Source organism: Mustela nivalis (assembly GCF_964662115.1).
Source record: "Mustela nivalis genome assembly, chromosome: 14".
Lineage (NCBI taxonomy): Eukaryota > Metazoa > Chordata > Mammalia > Carnivora > Mustelidae > Mustela > Mustela nivalis.
In genome coordinates, this window is record NC_139033.1 from 57,610,513 (window position 1) to 57,631,273 (window position 20,761).

At 34.2% G+C, this 20,761-nt stretch overlaps 1 protein-coding gene across 6 annotated transcripts in view; it reads left to right on the plus strand.

The window, feature by feature from the left end:
• The window catches only part of CCDC178 (coiled-coil domain containing 178), a 444,107-nt gene that overhangs the window by 118,389 nt on the left and 304,957 nt on the right, over nucleotides 1–20,761 (plus strand). For all 6 annotated transcript variants that reach the window (XM_082699591.1, XM_082699596.1, XM_082699595.1 and 3 more), the window contains 2 exons: nucleotides 15,676–15,771; nucleotides 15,923–16,059. In XM_082699591.1, the coding sequence (XP_082555717.1) occupies nucleotides 15,676–15,771; nucleotides 15,923–16,059 (233 nt within the window). The remainder of the gene's footprint in view (nucleotides 1–15,675; nucleotides 15,772–15,922; nucleotides 16,060–20,761) is intronic.

Below are 20,761 nucleotides of genomic sequence, written 5' to 3' on the forward strand. Positions count from 1 at the left end.
TATTTAAAAAAAAGCCATCTGTATTTCATTTTACCCAGTTATTTCATTAGATAATAAAAATGGTTTTTAAAAATTTATAAATCCTTTGTGATTTTCATATTTTACTGACCAGTGGCAGGTACACAGAACTTTTTTAAAAAATCAGATTGTAGATAAGGATTGTAAATAAGTGAATAGCTTTTGTATGTATGCCTATGGTTTCATTTTTAGATATTGATTTTGTTAGCAGAAATTTGTTTTATTACTACCTTATTGGTCTCTGTACTATATCGTATAAATTCTGATACCACAAAACATTCCACAAATTCTTTTTGACTCATTGTTTACCTTAAGATCTTCTTAAGAAATTTATTTCTTAAAAAAAGGCCAATGATTATTACTAATCATATGCATAATTATTACTATCACCAACTAAGAAACTAGAGAGGCAGAGTAAATTCTTCATGGACTCAAAGCTGTTAAGTGGTAGAGCCAAACTACAAACTACAATGCAATTCTTTCATTATAATATATTCAATATAATAATATGAATAAAATGTGATAATGTATACAAAAGTACATATTGCTAATTTTTTTATTATAAGATTTCAATTTCAGTGTAGCATATTCCTAAAATATTTTAAAATTCTTTGAAATTGACTTTATTTCATTTCTTATTTTAAAGAAGTGTTTAATGTTGTCTAAATATTGATTTCAAATATATGCTCATTATCATGTTAAAGACTTAAAAAATATATGCAGGTTATAAAAATTGTTTACCAGGAATAGATGTTGCTTTGTGAGCATCTGTGAAGATTCTAAAGAGTTTTTCATTTGATCTATTGAAGTAATGTATTATATTAATATTAAATCTTTTTTAAATTCTTGAGATGACTCTGCTTGGTTATGGTTTATTGTTCCTTTAATTTACTGCTGAGTTTGATTTGCAAGTATTTTATTTAAGATTTTGCATCCATATTCATAAGTTAGTCTGTATTCCAGTGTTCTTAATTTGTGCTATATTTGATAGATTTTCTTATCAGGATTATACTAGCTTTAAAAAATGAATTATGAAGCTCTTCTTCCTTTCTTATTACCTGAGGAATTAATATGGATTTAAATAACTTTTTCTTGAAAGTTTGATAAAACCCTTTAGTTGAAAATATAACTCTGGTGTTTTTATATTTTTTAATTATTTGAATTATTATTCTATTTGTCATGAACAGTTGTTTCATTTTATCGCATGATTGGTCGTACCAGGTTATATAGTTTTCTTCTTAAGGTTAATTTACAAGTTTTAATGGCCCTAGAAATAATCCAAGTGGATTAATATTTTGAAATTATTATGATATGATATAGAATGCTCTATTATACTTCTGTATATCTCTTATTTCTAATTTCACTGTTTAAGTTAGATTTTCAAATTTTTATGAATGGAATAGAAAAAAAGAGGTGGTCCTTAGATTTCATACTTCCACAGTTTCCAACTTCTAAAATAGTAATGTATGCTTTTACAGTTACAGTTTATTTTCTTATTCCTTTAGGCTTATTCTATTCCTTTTTACCTTTCACTTCTCTGTTCCCAATGCTTAATGTTTTGTTTTTGTTTTTAAATTTTTCTCAAAGAGCTACAGTTGCATTTCTTGTTACATTTTGAAGCAAGATTTCTTAAAAGGATTTTCCGTTTTCACTCAGATTGCTCAACTGCATTCCCCCTTCAAATGATTTCCAGTCAGTTTTAACTACCATACTACACTGAAATTACTAATAAGGGATCCTATTTTCTTTCTTACAACCCTTCAAAAATCTAGTAGGATTCATTACGCATAACTATTAGCTAACATTTCTTTAAGGCACTTTGTGAATAGCACAAATATTTAATTGGCATGCCTCAGAGTTTAGAATATACTCATATGAGTAGAAGAAAATATTGATCTATGACTTCACTATCCAGATTTGGTCACTGCTAATATTTTGTTGTGCATAAACAGGCATTGTGCTATAATTAAAAACTGTATTTTCATATGCATACAGTAATTGATGACATGTTTCTCCTTAGATAAAAACTTATTCAAAATTATCTTATATTTTACAATGTAATTTTAATAATTGAGACATTTTAGACCTTTATTATCAAATGTTTAGGATGTTTTCAGTTTCTAAACATTATAATCAAAACTGTGGTATTTCTAAAACTTAAAATTACACAACTACTCATTTTAACAAAATAATACTGTGATGCAAAAATAATGAAAGTTGCACTATGATGTAGTATTAGAGGTTCAAGCCAGAATTTTATGCCATGTATTTCTGGTAGGGCTTGAATGATTGCCTGCATTTTTACATTTCCCAAAATTAATTTTTTAACAATAACATTTCCATTAATTCAATTTCTTGGCTTTCATATCATTAATCTTATAGAGCTGTTATCCACGGGAACTTGTATGGCAACTGCTCACAATTAAGATCTGGGCTTATACTATTTTTTATATTTTACCTAATGTTATATCTTTAAATATTGTTGATGTTACACATTGTTTCTTTAAATCTAAAGAATTTTAGCCATCAGTTTAAACATAATCATACCGCCTCTCAGAGCAGTACACATTGTATTATATTTGTGCTTGTTCAGGGAGGAAGGAGAAGAAAGCACAAAAAGGCTTACTACCAGTACGTTTATAGTTAGGCAGGATTAACCATTGTCCCATATGTCTGTATTTTGTTTTACTCAGGGTGTATATGTCATTTAAAGGACAAATGAGTCCTATTTACAACATCTCATCCTTCTAGATGTTAAAAAGGTTTCCAGTTTATGAGAAAGTAGTTAGTAAACATTGTGTACACTGTGTTTAAATTTAGAGAAAAGATTGTTCTGCGAACAGCTAGCAGAAGTGATATTGTTAAAATCCCTTCTAAGCATTACAGATACTTATGCTTTCTCCTGGGTTGATAGAGATGGGAAGACGGAAGGTTCTAGGTCAGAATGTTCCTTCAGTGCTGCTGTGTGTAACGTGGGCAAACTTCAAATAAATCCTTACTTGAAACATCTAGTCTTCTAGATGTTTAAAAGTGTACATATGTTAAAGGTAGAGAGATAAAGTAACACCCTTTAAGTATTATGTTAATTCATAAGAATGGTTGTATTTTGGGAATGGGATTGTTAAACTTGATGTCTTGGAAAGTATGCTGACTGTTCACTGGGTGGCAGGGCATGGGGTGGGCCAGGAAGGGAGTGAAGAGAGGAGCTTTGTGTGCCCATGAGTCCTTAGCCAAGTTCAGATGGTCTAATAACCATTCTTCTGTAAGAACACTGTAGTTAACACTGCTGTGTATTAAAGGATAGACAAGTCCTAATGTACAAAGTATATAAAAAGTAGGAGTGGTACAATAGTCCTGTTGTAATAAATGTCCTTTTGTTAGTTTTTAGGAAGGACTGCTCTGTTCTGTTAATCCACCTCTTGGAGCTAGATGTATCCCTGTACTTAGTCATTGAAATGGTGGAGGGAGTAGAGGAAGGGTGAAGGGAAGGGCTTTTTACTACTCTCTCGATATCTAGAAGACAGTTTTAAGTGACAATCATAGGTCTGTATATGGGTTTTTGTGAAGTACCTGTGTTTATTTTGGACAAGGTTCATTATTTGTAACATCTAAGTTTTTCAGATATCCTGAGGCGCAATGTATGATAAAATGTACGGCTAGTGAATTAACCAATTTACATGTTTCTTTTTGTTATAATTGATAGGAAAGAAGCATCTGGAACATAGAATTGTTAAACTGTCTCTGAGAAATGTATGTTAGGACTTGCTGGGTTGGCAGCCCGTGGCAGAAGGAAGTATAGAGCGAGAGATGTATATGTATGTGTTCATATTTACTTTTAAATGATAACTCTTAATATGTGTACATCGCTTTTGTCTGCACTATATAGGAAGGTACTAAGTGATTCAATGGCAACATACCTGCTTGCTAATAGTATAGATTGGATTATGAATTTGTTCAGAAGCATTATACTTTGTGTACTCTGTTACTCTGTGTCTCACTTTCAATTGAACATGAAGAGAATGCAATTATTTTAATTGTAATTTTGCCAGTATCTTTATCTAGGTGTCTGTTGCCATTTTTGTCTTTCATGACATTTTTGTCACGAAGTAAGGCAAGCGTACATTTTTTTTTCTTTCCAATTGAGTTGGTGTAGTGTATTTTAGGTTATCAAAATACTCGTAGTTTTGGGACTTTGAAGTGGTAAATATTCATGTTATGTAAAAAAGCACAATACATAACTTTATGATCTTAATTACATTAAAATGCTTTGTTTTATATATATACACATGGGACCTAGAAGTCAAACAGTAAACTGCATGTGATTACAGAATTGGTTTTGCTTCTTGTGTTTTGCAATTTCATGTACATGTTAACTTTTAAAAATTACATTTAAAAAAACTACATACCAATTCTTCATGTTTTCTTATAAGTGTAGAAGGTTTTTCCCTCCTCAATATCATTTGTCACTTATTTACTAATTCTATAAATAAAAATTCCTAGACTTTTTCTTAAGCAAACATTATCTATGTTGTAAGAGAGAGAGATTCTGGAATTTTTACAATTGATTTGAGTGAAATGGAGAGCTAAGAAAAGCTATTCCCATAATAATTTTGTATGCATTAGGTGCCTTCTGATTAATTTTTAGATGATATTACCCACTGGATTTCTTGTACTTCACAGTTCTCTTAGAGTAACTCTGTATTAAGTACTGTAAATATTGGTTACTTTCATTAGTATTCTTTATAATTTTTTAAAATATTTTATTTATTTATTTGATGGAGAGAGATCACAAGTAGGCAGAGAGGCAGGCAGAGAGAGAGGGAGAAGCAGGCTACCTGCTGAGCAGAGAGCCCAACACGGGGCTCAATCCCAGGACCCTGAGATTATGACCTGAGTCGAAGGCAGAGGCTTAACCCATTGAGCCACCCAGGCGCCCCCTCATTAGTATTCTTTAGATGATAAAAATGTTCTAAGGTTGTAAATTCCGGGGCACCTGGGTGGCTCAGTTGGTTAAGCCACTGCCTTCAATTCAGTTCAGGATCCTGGAGTCCCGAGATCAAGTCCTACATCAGGCTCCCAGCTCTGCCAGGAGTCTGCTTCTCCCTCTGAACTTCTCCCCTCTCATGCTCTCTCTCTCACTCTCTCTCTCAAATAAATAAATAAAATCTTAAAAAAAAAAAGGTTGTAAATTCAATCATTTTCTAGTTATAGAGGTGGTTTTATATATGTTAGAAAACTATATTCTATGTAACTACTAAAATTTAAGTTAATATATTTGGGTATAATTTATAAATATTAATCAATTTTCATTGAAATTTTTTTTAAATTGAAGTGATTCACATATACCTTAATCTAGAAGGACACATAAGGCTATTGGCTCTTGACTATTTCAGTGTAACCAAAAATAGTGAAGTGATTACCTAAAAAATATTTTGGCCATGTCCCCACTATCTAATGGAATACACACACAAACGCAGCTACATGCATACATACGTGCATATGTATACATAAACATATATATGCATACCTGTGAATTATATGCATATATAGATGTGCATACATACATATGTACATATATGTACGTATATATGAATGAATGCATGCGTGCATCCCTGGTCTACATGGGAGACCCACGTGTTGTGAATTTTGTATTAGCAGAATACTAAAAGAGACTGACAGTGTATAAAATAAAAGAAAGCCATTGGATCTCATGATTTTTCTGAAAAGAAGCAGGTTGATAAAATTGTTCACCTGCAAACTTGTGCTACTTTTCATGAAAAAGGAAGGATGATCCAAATAGTGAAACTAAGAGTCCTGAAGGTGGGACCAAGAATTGAGAGGGTGGATAAAATTCCAGAGGGTGCTGTTGAGAACTACAGAAGATTATTCTTCCTCTTGGCTGAGGATAGAAAAATTCAGGGAAATGTAGCAGAACGTGGAGTCAGAAACAGAGCATGAGAAGCACTCAACCAGCCATTGCTGACTTAAAATGGAGTGGGCCATATAAAAAATGTGAAAGGAAAATGAATTCTGCCCACAGTCTTAATGAAATTAGCAGTGGCTCATTCCCTGGAGTCTCTGCAGAAGAGCCCAGCTGAAACCATCATTTCAGCTTATGAGACCTTAAACAAGGTGTTTACTTAACCCACTAGCATTCTGTTCTACAGAATCATGAGATAACAAATACATATTATTTTAAGCCAGTAAAATGATACCATTCTATTTGTTCAGTTTTCTTTTTTGTCTTAGAAAATTTTTCAAAAGGTTTCCTCATATAGAGTTTCCATATTTTTGGTAAGTTTATCCCTAATTAGTTATTTTGTTGCATGTTAATTGGGGATTTTTTCTTTCATTAATTCTTATTCCTGGTTATATTTAGGTATATAAAATCAATAATGCTAATTCATATTTTACTAATTTACTGGTTTTAAAAATATTTATGGCAGTTTAATTGTTTTTTTTTAAAGATTTTTATTTATTTATTTGACAGAGAGAGATCACAAGTAGACAGAGAGGCAGGCAGAGAGAGAGAGGAAGGGAAGCAGGCTCCCCGCTGAGCAGAGAGCCCAATGTGGGACTTGATCCCAGGACCCTGAGATCATGACCTGAGCCGAAGGCAACGGCTTAACCCACTGAGCCACCCAGGTGCCCCTAATCATTATTTATTTTGGATTAGCCAAGAGTGCTATTATTTCAACAATAAATACAGATATTATTATCCCTTCATTATTTTTATGTTTTTTAAAAAAGTTATCTTTTATCTGATTACATTGGTTAATGTATCCAGTACTGTGTTAAATGGTAGTAGAGATCATTGGCATCCTTGCTATGTTCTTCTCTTGATGGGATTGATGCTAGTTTTTTCCCTTAAGTAAGAGTCTGACTTTAGGAGTCAAAATATATTTTGTCATGTTAAGAAAATATTGGTTTCAATTTATTGAGTATTTTTTTTAATTGGAGACAGGTGTCAGATTTTGTCAAGCTTCTCTTTTGCACCTAGGGAAATACTTATATATTTTCTCTTATCTGTATAATATCCATATGAAGTTAGTGAATTGTATTGATGGGTTGCCTAATGTTGAGCCTTGCATTATTGTAATAAATCTTATTTGGTTATAATATCTCTCACCCTTATCTTAGACACGTTTTAATTTTCTTTTTTGTCTTCATCATTCAACCAGAGCATCGCTGATTTAGGTTAATAATGATTTCCATATTGCTAACTCTAATCATTGTTTCTTTGTCCTTATTTTAATTATAGTTAAAGTGCTATATGTAGCACTTAACCAAACTGATTATACCCTATCTCTGGAAGCTTTTTCTCATGGTTTCTAACACGCACTATTCTTATTTCTCTTTACTCTTCTGAAAAGTTGTTCTCAGTTTCCTTCGCTAGTTTCTCTATATTTCCCCAACTGCACAAACATCTGAGACTCTCAGGGCTTTGTCTTTTAGAATAAGCTTTATGTATATGTAATTAACAACTCAAACCCACTTAGTTGTCTAGTTGGTATCTCAAGCTTACCTTTTCCAAAATTGAACTTTAGATATCCAGCCTGCAGTTTTTCCAGTTCTAGTTTATGACATTCAGTCCTTCTAGTTTTTCAGACCAAGGTAGTTGAAATACACATTCGAACTCTGTATTAATTTATGTTGGGAATTGTTAGGCAAAAAACAAAACAAAACAAAAACCCTTCTGTTCAGTTTTAGTAGCTAATGCCAAAACATTTTTCCAAGATAGTTACACATTTTTTCTACTCAGACCATTATGTATGAGAGTTCCAGCCTCAGATTAACACAATCCTCTAATATTGTCTCTTATTTATTTTTAATTATAGTTCTTTTGTAGGATTTATCCCACTGTGGTTTTAAATTTTCATTTCTCTGATTAGTAAGGCTGAGAATTTTTAAAGCACTTTATTTAGAATGTTATTTTAGAGTTTGTCACAGAGACTCAGGCTCACATTTTGCCTACACTTTCCAGTTGTGACATTATACCCTTTTGAGATTGAGTTTTCTCATTTGAACAACAGGTATATGTTAATTTTGTATGTTAAAAATGTGCAAGAGAGGGATTTAGAGGTTAATGTGTTGATTAAAGGAGAATACATATAAAGGGTACCATTCATTTAGAAAAACATTTTATTCTTTACATGATTTTAATAATTTTAAATATTGATATTTTCTGTTCAAACTTAATCTTTCATTCAATACACATGTCTAAAACATTGCCAATTATGAATCCCATATATTACTAGTTATTTAAAATATATATGTTCTCTTTTCAGTGGTGTAGTATGCAGAATGTTTTACCACCTTGTTATTTTCATTATTTTTATTTTCAACTGTCCTCAGTAATTTCCACTCTATTAAAGACTCACCCAATTTATAAAACAGTGAGATTGTATAGACTAGGTGCTGCATTTCTTTATTTAATTTTCTTGTAAATGTTATAGGTAACATGTTCACCTAGGCAAATGGTATAAATAAAAAGATACAAAGGTTTTGCTATCAATTGTAATACCTATTTTCTTCCCATTTCTGATCTTGCATGAAGTAGCCTGTGTTACCAACACAGTATGTCATCTTGCACATATTTTTTCTATCCTCCTATAAATGTATAATTGTATCTGTTTGTACAATTTATTATTTGATTTTTAATTTAAAAAGGACTTTTCCCTATATACACATTTAGCAAACCTCCTCTTTTACTTAAAAATACATTGTGATATTCCTCATGATAATTAGATAAAAGTCTAATATACTTTTTAAAAAAAATATTTTGTTTATTTATTTATTAGGCAGAGGGGAAGGAGAGGAAGAGAGACTTCACACTGAGCACCGAGGCTGAGGCAGGGTTTCATCTTACCACTCTGAGATCATAACCTGAACTAAAACCAGAGTCAGGCATATTTAACAGACTGAGCTATCCCGGCTCTCTTAGTGTACTTTTCTAATGGTACAAATAGTATGTGTTATTAATTGCCATCATACCAGTCAGAGTACAGTGCAGAAAACAGAAATCACTCTGTTTTAGGTAGGAAGGGATTTAGAGATTTCAACTAGTTTACAAAGCTGGCCGAGAGACCTGTAGGCTGGACTTCAGGAGGTTTTCCAAATTGACCAGTAGAGGAACTATGACATCTGGGGCTGCTTCTGAACCTGTATTGAGTGTATGCCTGCTCCTTGGATTAGAAAACTGGGATTGGAAAGCTGTAGCCACTGCTGCTTGATGCCACAGTGCTGCAACACCCACAGCTAGCAGATAGACACTGAACACAATTATACAATATTCACACCTCATCACCTTACTTGCCAACAGAAAACTAACAAAACTAAACTTAAAGAAAGCAACCAAGAATCAGGAAGATGACTTTTACCTCAATTTTACTATCCATAGTATGTATGACTGTATCTCCTATCGGTCGAAACTAATTTACATCTTGAATGCTTTCACAAATAAGAGTAGAAACTGCTTCCTGGACTTCCTGCCTTCTTTTCTGTTCTTTTTCTGCCCTGGGCTCTGATAAACAAGAAAGCACCTAGTAGGAAGTTGCAAAGGAGGTTCATTGAGCCATTAATTACACTTTGTTCACCTCAACAAAAAACCATAAGATACCTTGGAATAAACCTAACCAAAGGTAAAGAATTTATACTTTAGGAACTACAGAACACTCATGAAAGAAATCGAAGAAGACAAAAAAGGATGGAAAAACATTCCCTGCTCATGGATTGGAAGAATAAACATTGTTAAAATGTCTCTGCTGCCCAAAGCAATCTATACTTTCAATGTCATCCCAATCAAAATACCATTGGCATTGTTCAAAGTGCTGGATCATAAATCCTAAAATTTCTATGGAACCAGAAAAGACCCCGAGTCACCAAGGAAATTTTGAAAAAGAAAAACAAAGCTGGGGATATCATGTTGTCTAATTTCAAGCTCTATTACAAAGCTGTCATCACCAAGACAGCATGGTACTGGCACAGAAACAGACACACAGTCCAGTGGCATAGAATAGAGAGCCTATATATGGACCCTCAACTCTATGGTGGAGTAATCTTCAACAAAGCAGGAGAAAATATACAATGGAAAAAAGACAGTCTCTTTAATTAATGGTGCTGGGAAAACTGGATAGCAATATACAGAAGAATGAAACTCGACCATTCTCTTACACTATACATAAAGATAAATTCAAAATGGTTGAAAGAACTCAGTGTGAGACAGGAATCCATCAAAATCCTAGAGGAGAACCTAAGAAGTAACCTATTTGACATCAGCAACCTGGCACTTCTTTCAAGACATGATTCCAAAAGCAAGGAAAGCAAAAGCAAAAATGAACTTTTGGGACTTCGTCAAGATAAAAAGCTTCTACACACCAAAGGAAACAGTCAACAAAACAAAGAGGCAACCCACAGAATGGGAAAAGATATTTGCAAATGACAGTACAGACAAAGGGCTTATATCTAAGATCTATAAAGAACTTCTCAAACTCAACACCCAAAAAGCCAATAATCCAAAAATGGGCATAAGACATGAACAGACACTTCTCCAATGAAGACATACAAGTGGCAAACAGACACATGAAATAGTGTTCATCATCCTTAGCCATTAGGGAAATTCAAATCAAAACTACATTGATTACACCAGTCAGAATGACAAAAATTGACAAGGCAAGAAACAACAAATGCTGGAGAGGCTGTGGAGAAAGGGAAACCCTCTTACACTGTTGGTGGGAATGCAGGTTGGTACAGCCACTTTGGAAAACAGTGTGGAAGTTCCTCAAAAAATTAAAAATGAGAGTTACCCTATGATCCAGCAGTTTCACCACCAGGTATTTACCCCAAAGATACAGATGTAGTGAAAAGAAGTGTCATCTGTACCCCAATGTTCATAGCAGCAATGTCTACAATAGCCAAACTGTGGAAAGAGCCGAGATGCCCTTCAACAGATGAATGGGTAAAGGAGATGTGGTTCACATATACAGTGGAATATTACTCAACCATCAGAAAGGATGAATCCCCAACTTTTGCATCAACATGGATGGGACTGGAGGAGATAATGCTAAGTGAAATAAGTCAAACAGAGAAGTCACTTATCAATGGTTTCACCTATTTGTGGAACATAAGGAATAGTATATAGGACATTAGGAGAAGGAAGGGAAAAATGAAGGGGGAGAAATCGGAGGGGGAGATGAACCAGGAGATGCTATGGACTCCAGGAAACAAACTAAGGGTTTTAGAGGGGATGTCGGTGGGTAGATGGGTTAGCCTATTGTTGGGTATTAAGGAGGGCATGGATTGCATGGAGCATTGGGTGTTACACAAACAATGAATCATGGAATACTACATCAAAAACTAACGATAGATGTACAGTATGGTGACTTAACATAATAAAAAATAACACTACACCTTAATTATTTATCTTTCAAATAAATTCAGAATGAAACAGTTATTAGCCACTACTAACAATATTAAATATTAATAACTTTATGTATGCTGTTTTTATGTGCTGGTTCCTTGTAAATGCAAAATTCTCAAAATTTGGATTGTTGTGTCAGACAAAACTAAGTGTATTTTTCAAGATAGATATTATTGAAATACATTCTGAAAATTTGCTATGTATATTGTGCACATGTATGTGTATGTGAGCAATATAAATGTCTGATTTCTCACTTTTCCCAGCACATAGGTGTTTTAAAATCAAAGCAACTTAATTCTTGGGTAAAGCAGTATTGGATTAATTTTCATTTCCTGCCTGGGAGTGAAGTAAATTCATTTTCATTTTCTTTTAATTAGCCATTCACATTTCTTCTTCTTTTACTTGCAAAGATTACTATTCATGACATACCATATAATTTTAGATATTCCAGTGATGAGCATTTTCAAAGTTATGTGTATATTACCATTTATATTAAGAAAGCAATTAGCACACAATGATTTCATGTGTGATTCCAGGGACTTTATTGCTTAGGGCAGGGGTAAAATAATAGTACTTATTCAAAAATTGCAGGATGTAAGAATTATACTGTAGTAGTTAAGGTGTGCTCATAAGCATTTCATAATTTCACTTCCTGAGCTTGCCGACAAACACCTATCAGTGGCATGGTAATACAGATCATTAATTTTGACCTGAAGGCACTGAATTTTCACTTTAGTGCCCTGGAAAATCTACTTCTAAAAAATTTATGATTGTTTGGCATATGAAATATGTATAATTTTAGGCATCAGAGCTATCACTTCTGATCTGGAAAGCACATTAGAAACTGGTTTGGGATATATTTATGATTTTTGTACTTCCTGTAGATTTAGTCCTAGATAAATGAATGAAACAGTTCACACATCTGTCCCACAGATGTTTGGGATACCTGAGTGGCTCATTCGGTCAAGCCTCCACAACTTGATTTTGGCTCAAGTCCTGATCTCAGGGTCCTGAGATCATTCTGAGATCTACTCTGTGCATGAAGCCTGCTTAAGATTTTCTCTCTTTCCCTCTTCCTTTGCCCCTCTCCCCCTGCTCAGGGATGCATGTTCTCTCTCTTGCTTTTTCTCTGAAAAAAAAAATTATGGATGTTTAAGTGTAGAAATAAAGATACTAGTGAAGAATGTAATAGAATCAGTTACATGTCTTTAGATAGGTATGAAAACCAAATTAAACATTTCCTAAAAGTTTTTTACTAATGTTTACAAGCAGCGAAGAAAAATTAGTGTGGAAAGAATTTGATTTTTATTAGATTTTTGGATTTTATGAATGGTGAAGAAAAATCTACTTTATTATGTATTCTAAGATTAGTCACAATGGTCATGATTATTAAATAATCCACGATTGTCATGTTGAAGCACAAAAAATAGGGAGCCTATCAAAATGTAGGAATAGACGGATGCTCAAGTGTATGTACAGAGTGACACAGAATGAAAATGCTGAGACTTTAAAATTATGTTTTTAGCATTACAATTAACTTCAGAGTCCAGATCTGCTGAAGCAGTTAGTAAGACATTTATCAAGCCCGCTACCAGGTGACTGGGAGTTTCAAGGATATAACAAAATGATTCATTAAATGCCTATGTCAAATAACAATTCGTCTTTTACTTATAGAGATAACCAAATATGTAAAGAAGTAATTATTTCTGGTATAAAAGTTATCATTCACTGCAAAATGATGAATTTATGCATGGTGAATTCTTTGCTACTGTGTACAGATAAAGAAAATACAAATGTATTGATGACTTCTTGACTTCTTGAGAAACAGCAGTAAGTCCTGAAATCCATGTTTTTAATTAAGCACATATGATGCTAATGCCATAGACAGATGAAAGAAAATAACTAGTTACATATATTCAAAAAATTGTCAAGAAAGGCAAATCCACCCACTATTCTACTCTTGAATAGTCATATTTAAGCCATTGCAAAATGAAATTGAACTTTTAGGGCGCCTGGGTGGCTCAGTGGGTTAAAGCCTCTGCCTTCAGCTCAGGTCATGATCTCGGGGTCCTGGGATCGAGTCCTGCATCGGGCTCTCTGCTCAGCAGGGAGCCTGCTTTCCCCTCTCTCTCTGCCTGCCTCTCTGTCTACTTGTGATCTCTCTCTGTCAAATAAATAAATAAAATCTTTAAAAAAAAAAGAAATTGAACTTTTAAAATTATTAATCAAATTAGTTAAAACCACCAAATACTCATATGTGCTCTCAGATTTGTAAATGAATGTTCAACCCTTAGTCTTCAATATGTGCTTTTTAAGAAACTCACATCCTATTAATTTATAAAAAGAGCTTCAAGTATTCCTTGGTGAAAAATTCAGGCTTCTGGATTACTTTATGGCTGAGAACTACATTAAAAATTAGAACATTTATAAAGGTATTTTCTCATTCAAAACAAAATGTCCTAATAGAATTCTAATAGGTGAAACACATTAAAGAAAAAAATCCAGCAAAATTGAAGCCATAGAATAAACCTTTTAATTACGTCAAGGAGGAAATATCTCATCGTCTGAGTAATTTGGTTACAACCTTAAGGAATACACTCAAAATATGTTGCATTATCTAAACATGCTTGACTGATAGTTTTATCTTGATTATTTCCCAACAATGGTAGTAATGGGTGGGTAAGAAAGCTTGTACATCACTTAGTAACTGGACAGTTTCCAAAGAACAATTCTGGAAGATATTTCAAAGGCTTCTTGAAACTAAAAATTATAAAATACTTATTTTTATTTGGGTTAGAAATATAATGTTCAGTTAAATGGCAAACATTAAATATACAGGTAAATTTGTAATTCATTGAAATGCTCATCTTCAAAATACAACACCAATTCAAATATTTCTTTAATTACTGATCGGAATTCTATGAAAAATATATTTAGTACTTTCTTAGTAACTTGAAGAATTTAATACTAGTATTTATTTTTAGATTACTTAATAAATTCTTTTTTTATTTTTAAAGTTTTTTCCCTTTATGGTATATGATGTTGGATTTTTAAACTTCCAATAATAGTAGTTTCCTTTTTTAAATGATTGTTTAAATAAACATGTGACTTGTCTTAAGAAAATTATTAAATGAATAGTAATACAGATGGTATGATATGTAATATGTGTAAAATAATAAAGAGGGTTCTGAAATGATTTGAGAAACTATGTCTTATTAACTTTGTCATTAATTTTTGGATCTGTTGCCTCTTAACTATGTTGTTTCTTTCTAAAATTGTACAGTTCAGTGGTTTTTAGTATATTGACAAGTTAAGCAACCATAATTGTAGGATAACTGACAGTTCATTCTATTAAACCTTTGCATGGCTTATCACTCTTTTCGTATGGGTCTTGATTTAAGCTTTTAAAACAGAATTTGTGTTTGCTTTATATAGGTCTTCCCTTTTATGTTTAATTATTCCCAGATATTTTTTATTTTTTGGCCAAAGTTTTTAAGTATTGTCACTATGTTTTTAAATAGATTGTTACTGTTATGGTTAAAAGCTATTAATTTCCTTATGCTCATTTTACCAAAGTCATACATTGTAGTTTAAAATAAAATCTTCTGGTTTTTCAAAGTGTTCAACTGTATCATCTAAAGTTGAGGGTGTATTGTCTATTCATATTCAACATTATAATAACTTTTGGTTTTATCATCCAATTGCATTTAGTTAAATTTTCCAAAACATGATTAATAATAATGGTGATAAGAGATAATCTAGTCTCATTATTGAGTTCAGTGGGCATGCATTTAGCATTTTATGGTTTGATATTTTTTCTTCTCTGTATTGTATTTGCATAGTTTTTCCTTGTACTAGCTTAAAAATTATTGAAACTAGATAGTGAATTTATCACATAGTTGTTCTAGAGTGTTGACCATATTCGTGTTATTTTTTCTTTCAATTTTTTAGTGTGATGAACTATGATTTAAATTTTCTAATTTTTATAAATTCTTACAATATAACTAAAATACATTCTATTTTATTCTGTTTAACTGAGCACTGTTAGACTTGATTTGCTATATTCTATTCAGAGTCTTGCATCAATTTTTATAAATGGCAACAACCTATGATGTCATACTATTTTAATCAACATTTATTAAGTTACGATAAGTAGATAATTTGAAATATTTCTTACTTTAAAAAAGAACAGGAAGGTTCATAATTCATTTATTTTTCTCTCTATATTTTTTTCTTAGGTCGATGATTTAAAAAAAAATTATGATCAACTATCCTGGAAGAAAAAAAGTTTTGAAAAGGAGTATCTGAGTGTACTTAATAATTATTATGCCGCAGTAAGTTGACCTTTCCCTCCTTCTCCCTAGAGTTCTATTCTCTATTCCTAAATACTAACTCATGCATGTAAAAGTAATTTCATCATTGCACATGTTTTTCTTTCTGAGATACAAGACATATATAAATGATTCTTTTATTCTTTTCTTCAAGAAAAAATCATGGGATATTGAGCTTTCTAATATTGCAAGAGACTTTTCAGATATTTCGATTGCAAATGCTCAATTGGCAGAAGAAAACAAAAAGCTTGCAATTGATATTGAAACAGTGGCAGGTTTAATCAATGAAAGGTAATTATGCAAATACAATTTTCATTTTGATATAACATATCCAATATGTTAAGTATAATACATCTCTTCATTTTTGTTCTCCTGAGGTGATATGGTAGTTTTTGTGATTATCATTAGCTTAAATTTTGTTTACTTCTATTAGCTTTTTTTTTTTTTTTTTTTTGGCGTTGGCGTGGCGAAGCAGAGTGAGAAGGAGGGAGGGAATCTTTTTTTTTTTTTTTAAGATTTTATTTATTTATTTGACAGAGAGAGAGAGAGATCACAAGCAGGCAGGGAGGCAGGCAGAGAGAGGAGGAAGCAGGCTCTCCATGGAGCAGAGAGCCCGATGTGGGGCTCGATGTGGGGCTCGATCCCAGGACCCTGGGATCATGACCTGAGCCGAAGGCAGAGGCCTTAACCCACTGAGCCACCCAGGTGCCCCAGAGGGAGCGAATCTTAAGTAGGCTCCACTCCCAGGGCAGAACCTGACATGGGGCTTAACTTCACAACCCTGAGATCATGACCTGAGCTGAAATCAAGAGTCAGAGGCTTAACCAACTGAACTACCCAGGTGCCCCTAGATGTTTCTTGGTGTTGCTCTTTAAATCACTCTGAATCCCTTTAGAGGTTATCAAAATGGTGAAAAAATGATCTAATAATGAGTTTTATTCTCACCCCTATCACCTCCTTTTGACATATCCTCTTATACTCAAAGACACTTTAAAATTAAAATATGTTTAACTAAGCTTCTGCTGTCCTTGTCAACCCTCTTTCTAGCCACTACTAGTTTTCTTAGCTCAGAAACCTATGGTTTTCTTGCTTCCTTTTTCTATTTCAGTCCTCATATTCAACATGATAATAACGAATGTTCCACAGGCTAAATACATTTTTATCTGTCTCACGACTCCACCAGCACTCTGGTAAGATCTATCATCATGTCTTATGTGTATTTACAGTGACTTCCAAAGCTGGTTTATTGCAGTCATTCTGCTCTCTTTCTAGCCCGTTATCTACACTGTGGTAGGTACATTCTTTTCTCCTTTCCTCCCTCCTCCCCTCCCTCTCTTTTCCTTTCTTCCACTCTCCTTTCCTCTCTTTCCTTTCTTCCTTCTCCCCTCCCTCCCCTCGCTTTGCTTGGCTTGCTTTGCTTTTCCTTCCTTCCCTCCCTCCCTCCCTTCCTTCCTTCCTTCCTTCCCATAACTGTGATCCATTTCTCTTCATACCTGCATTAATGTTAACAGGAATGAAGGGACAAAAATGCCTCCTTACCTCTCCTACTATATCCCTGAATAGGTGGGCATATCTGCCTGTGCAGTCTCATATCACACATTCTTTACCCTTATTATGCAGTTCAAATACAATGGCCCTACTTGATCTTCTCTTATTTGCCATATTTTCCCCAGCCTATATGGCATTTTTAAAAAGATTTTAATTATTTATTTGACAGAGAGAGAGAGAGAGACAGCAAGAGAGGGAGCACAAGCAGGGGGACTGTGAAAGGGAGAAGCAGGCTTCCCACTGAGAAGGAGCCCAAGGTGGGTCTCCATCCCAGGACTCTGGGATCATGACCTGAACTGAAAGTAGAGGCTTAAAGACTGAGCCACCCAGGCACCCCCATGTGACATTTTTATGCTATTTCCTTTTCCTATGGTATTTTTCCTGTTCCTTCTTCCCAACATTTAACCTTAAGACAGTTTAAGAGTTAGTTCTGAGAAGCTTTTCATTGACTGTCCAGTTAAATCCAATTTGTCTATTATGTGTGTGTCTATTTCAATTGCCATATTTGGAATTTTGTTTGTGTGAATATTTGAGTTTTGTTCATTCCCTCAAAAAATGAGATCTGTGGGCGCCTGGGTGGCTCAGTGGATTAAGCCGCTGCCTTCTGCTTGGGTCATGAACTCAAGGTCCTGGGATCGAGTCCCGCATCGGGCTCTCTGCTCGGCAGGGAGCCTGCTTCCTCCTCTCTCTCTGCCTGCCTCTCTGCCTACTTGTGATCTCTGTCTGTCAAATAAATAAATAAAATCTTTAAAAAATAAAAAAAAAAATGAGATCTGTGAGGGCAGGCATAGGCCATGGCCATATTTTCTTCACTAGTGAATCCACATCTTCAATCATAGTGCCTGATACATACTATGTTATCCAGTTAAGTACTGAAGGGAGGGAAGGAGGAAAGAAGGGAGAAGAGTAATGATGATATTTGATGATTATGTAGGGAGATTGTTAAAATTTTTTATTGATCATTTTATCTTTGGAAATGGTAGAATGAAACATTTGTGAGATTTTTCTGTATGTTAAAAATACTTTTATTATGTTCAATTAGCCAACAACCAGTATATAATTAGTTTTTGATGTAGTGTTCTGTGATTCATTATTCTGTTTAACACCCAGTGCTTATCACAACGTGTGCCCTCCTTAATACCCATCAACTGTTACCCCATCTCCCTACCCCCCTCCTTTTTGTAGTCCTCAGTTTGTTTCTCAGAGTCCAGAGTCTCTCATTGTCTCCCTTTCTGATTTCTTCCCATCCAGTTTTCCTTTCCTTACCCTAATGTCCTCTTCTTTTTTAAAAGAGAACAAAAGGGGGTGCCTGGGTGGCTTCAGTGGGTTAAGCCTCTGCCTTAAGCTCAGGTCATGATCTCAGGGTCCTGGGATGGAGTCCTGCATCGGGGGCTCTCTACTCAGCAGGGAGCCTGCTTCCCCCTCTCCCTCTACTTGCTTCTCTGCCTACTTGTGATCTCTATCTGTCAAATACATAAATAAAATCTTTTAAAAAAATAAAAGAGAACAAAAGGAACTATTTTATAAAAGATAATTTAAAATTGTACTTTTTAATATTACTATACTTTATTAAGAGAACCAGAGGAGAGAAAAAATTTGAAGTTAATGAGAAGACTCCTCTGGAAGAAAAAAAGGGAGTGTGAGGTTAGCATTTATTAGATTATCCCACAGTAACACACAACCACCCAATCTTAGTGGTATGTAAGTATAAAAGTTCATTTCTCACTAGCATTGCAACTTAGCCTTGTTTATGCTTCATGTTATTTCTACTTCTTAGATTCAGAGTGAAGGATCAGATCCTTCTAGGGCAAGTTGCTCTGGTAAGCACAAGTTCATTAGTGGGGTCACTTGATAGCTCTTACAGTTTCTATCAGTAGATGAAAAGTGTTTCTTCTGCTCACACTCCATTGAACAAAGCAAGTCATATCGCCAAGCCCATGTCAACAGCGTGGTAATCTAATCTTCTTAAAAAGAGAGTGCATAATTGAGAGCACTGATACAATCTATCACATGTAAGGAGAATGTAACCCTGGTTAGAGGAAAGGATTTCTATCATATGCTTTGTGCCTGTCCAATTAATACCTCAGATATTATTTAATTACTTAACTTTTCCTTCAAATTTTTACTTGAAACTTAAAAAATAAATGGGTGCTTTTAATAGCAGATTATGTAGTGCTCAATAGAGAATAAATGAAAGATTAGTGATATGCAGGCAAGAAAAAGTCAGGTCTACCACATTTAAAAAAATTTTTTTTATTAATTAATTTATTTTTAAATAAAAATATGATGTATTTTTATCCCCAGGGATACAGGTTTGTGAATCGCCAAGTTTACATATTTTACAGCACTCATCATAGCACATACCCTCCCCAATGTCCATATCTCCACCACCCTCTCCCGTCCACCCTCCCCCCAGCAACCCTCAGTTTGTTTTCTGAGATTAAGGGTCACTTATGGTTTGTCTCCCTCCCAATTCCATCTTCTTTCACTTTTTCTTTTCCTACCCCCCCCCAACCCTCCCACATTGAATCTCAACTTCCTCATATCAGGGAGATCATATGATAGTTGTCTTTCTCTGATTGACTTATTTCGCTAAGCATGATACCCTCTAGTTCCATCCACGTCGTCACAAATGGCAAGATTTCATTTCTTTTGATGGTTGCATAGTATTCCATTGTGTATATATACTACATCTTCTTTATCCATTCATCTGTTGATGGACATCTAGGTTCTCTCCATAGTTTGGCTATTGTAGACATTGCTGCTATAAACATTCGGGTGCAACCTGCCCCTTAGGAGCACCACGTTTGTATCTTTAGGATATATATTCAGTAGTGCAATCGCTGGGTCATGGGGTAGCTCTATTTTCAGTTTTTTGAGGATCCTCCACACGGTTTTCCAGAGTGGTTGCAACAGCTTGCGTTCCCACCAACAGTGTAGGAGGGGTCCCCTCTCTCCGCATCCTCACCAGCATCTGTAATTTACTGACTTGTTAATTTTAGCCATTCTGACTGGTGTGAGGTGGTATCTCATGGTGGTTTTGATTTCTATTTCCCTGATGCCGAGTGATATGGAGCACTTTTTCATGTGTCTGTTGGCCATCTGGATGTCTTCTTTGCAGAAATGTCTGTTCATGTCCTCTGCCCATTTCTTGATTGGATTATTTGTTCTTTGGGTGTTGAGTTTGCTAAGCTCTTTATAGATTTTGGATACTAGCCCTTTATCTGATATGTCGTTTGCAAATATCTTCTCCCATTCTGTCAGTTGTCTTTTGGTTTTGTTAACTGTTTCCTTTGCTGTGCAAAACTTTTGATCTTGATGAAATCCCAGTAGTTCATTTTTGCCCTTGCTTCTGTTGTCTTTGGCAATGTTCCTAGGAAGAAGTTGCTACGGTTGAGGTCAAAGAGGTTGCTGCCTGTGTTCTCCTCAAGGATTTTCATGGATT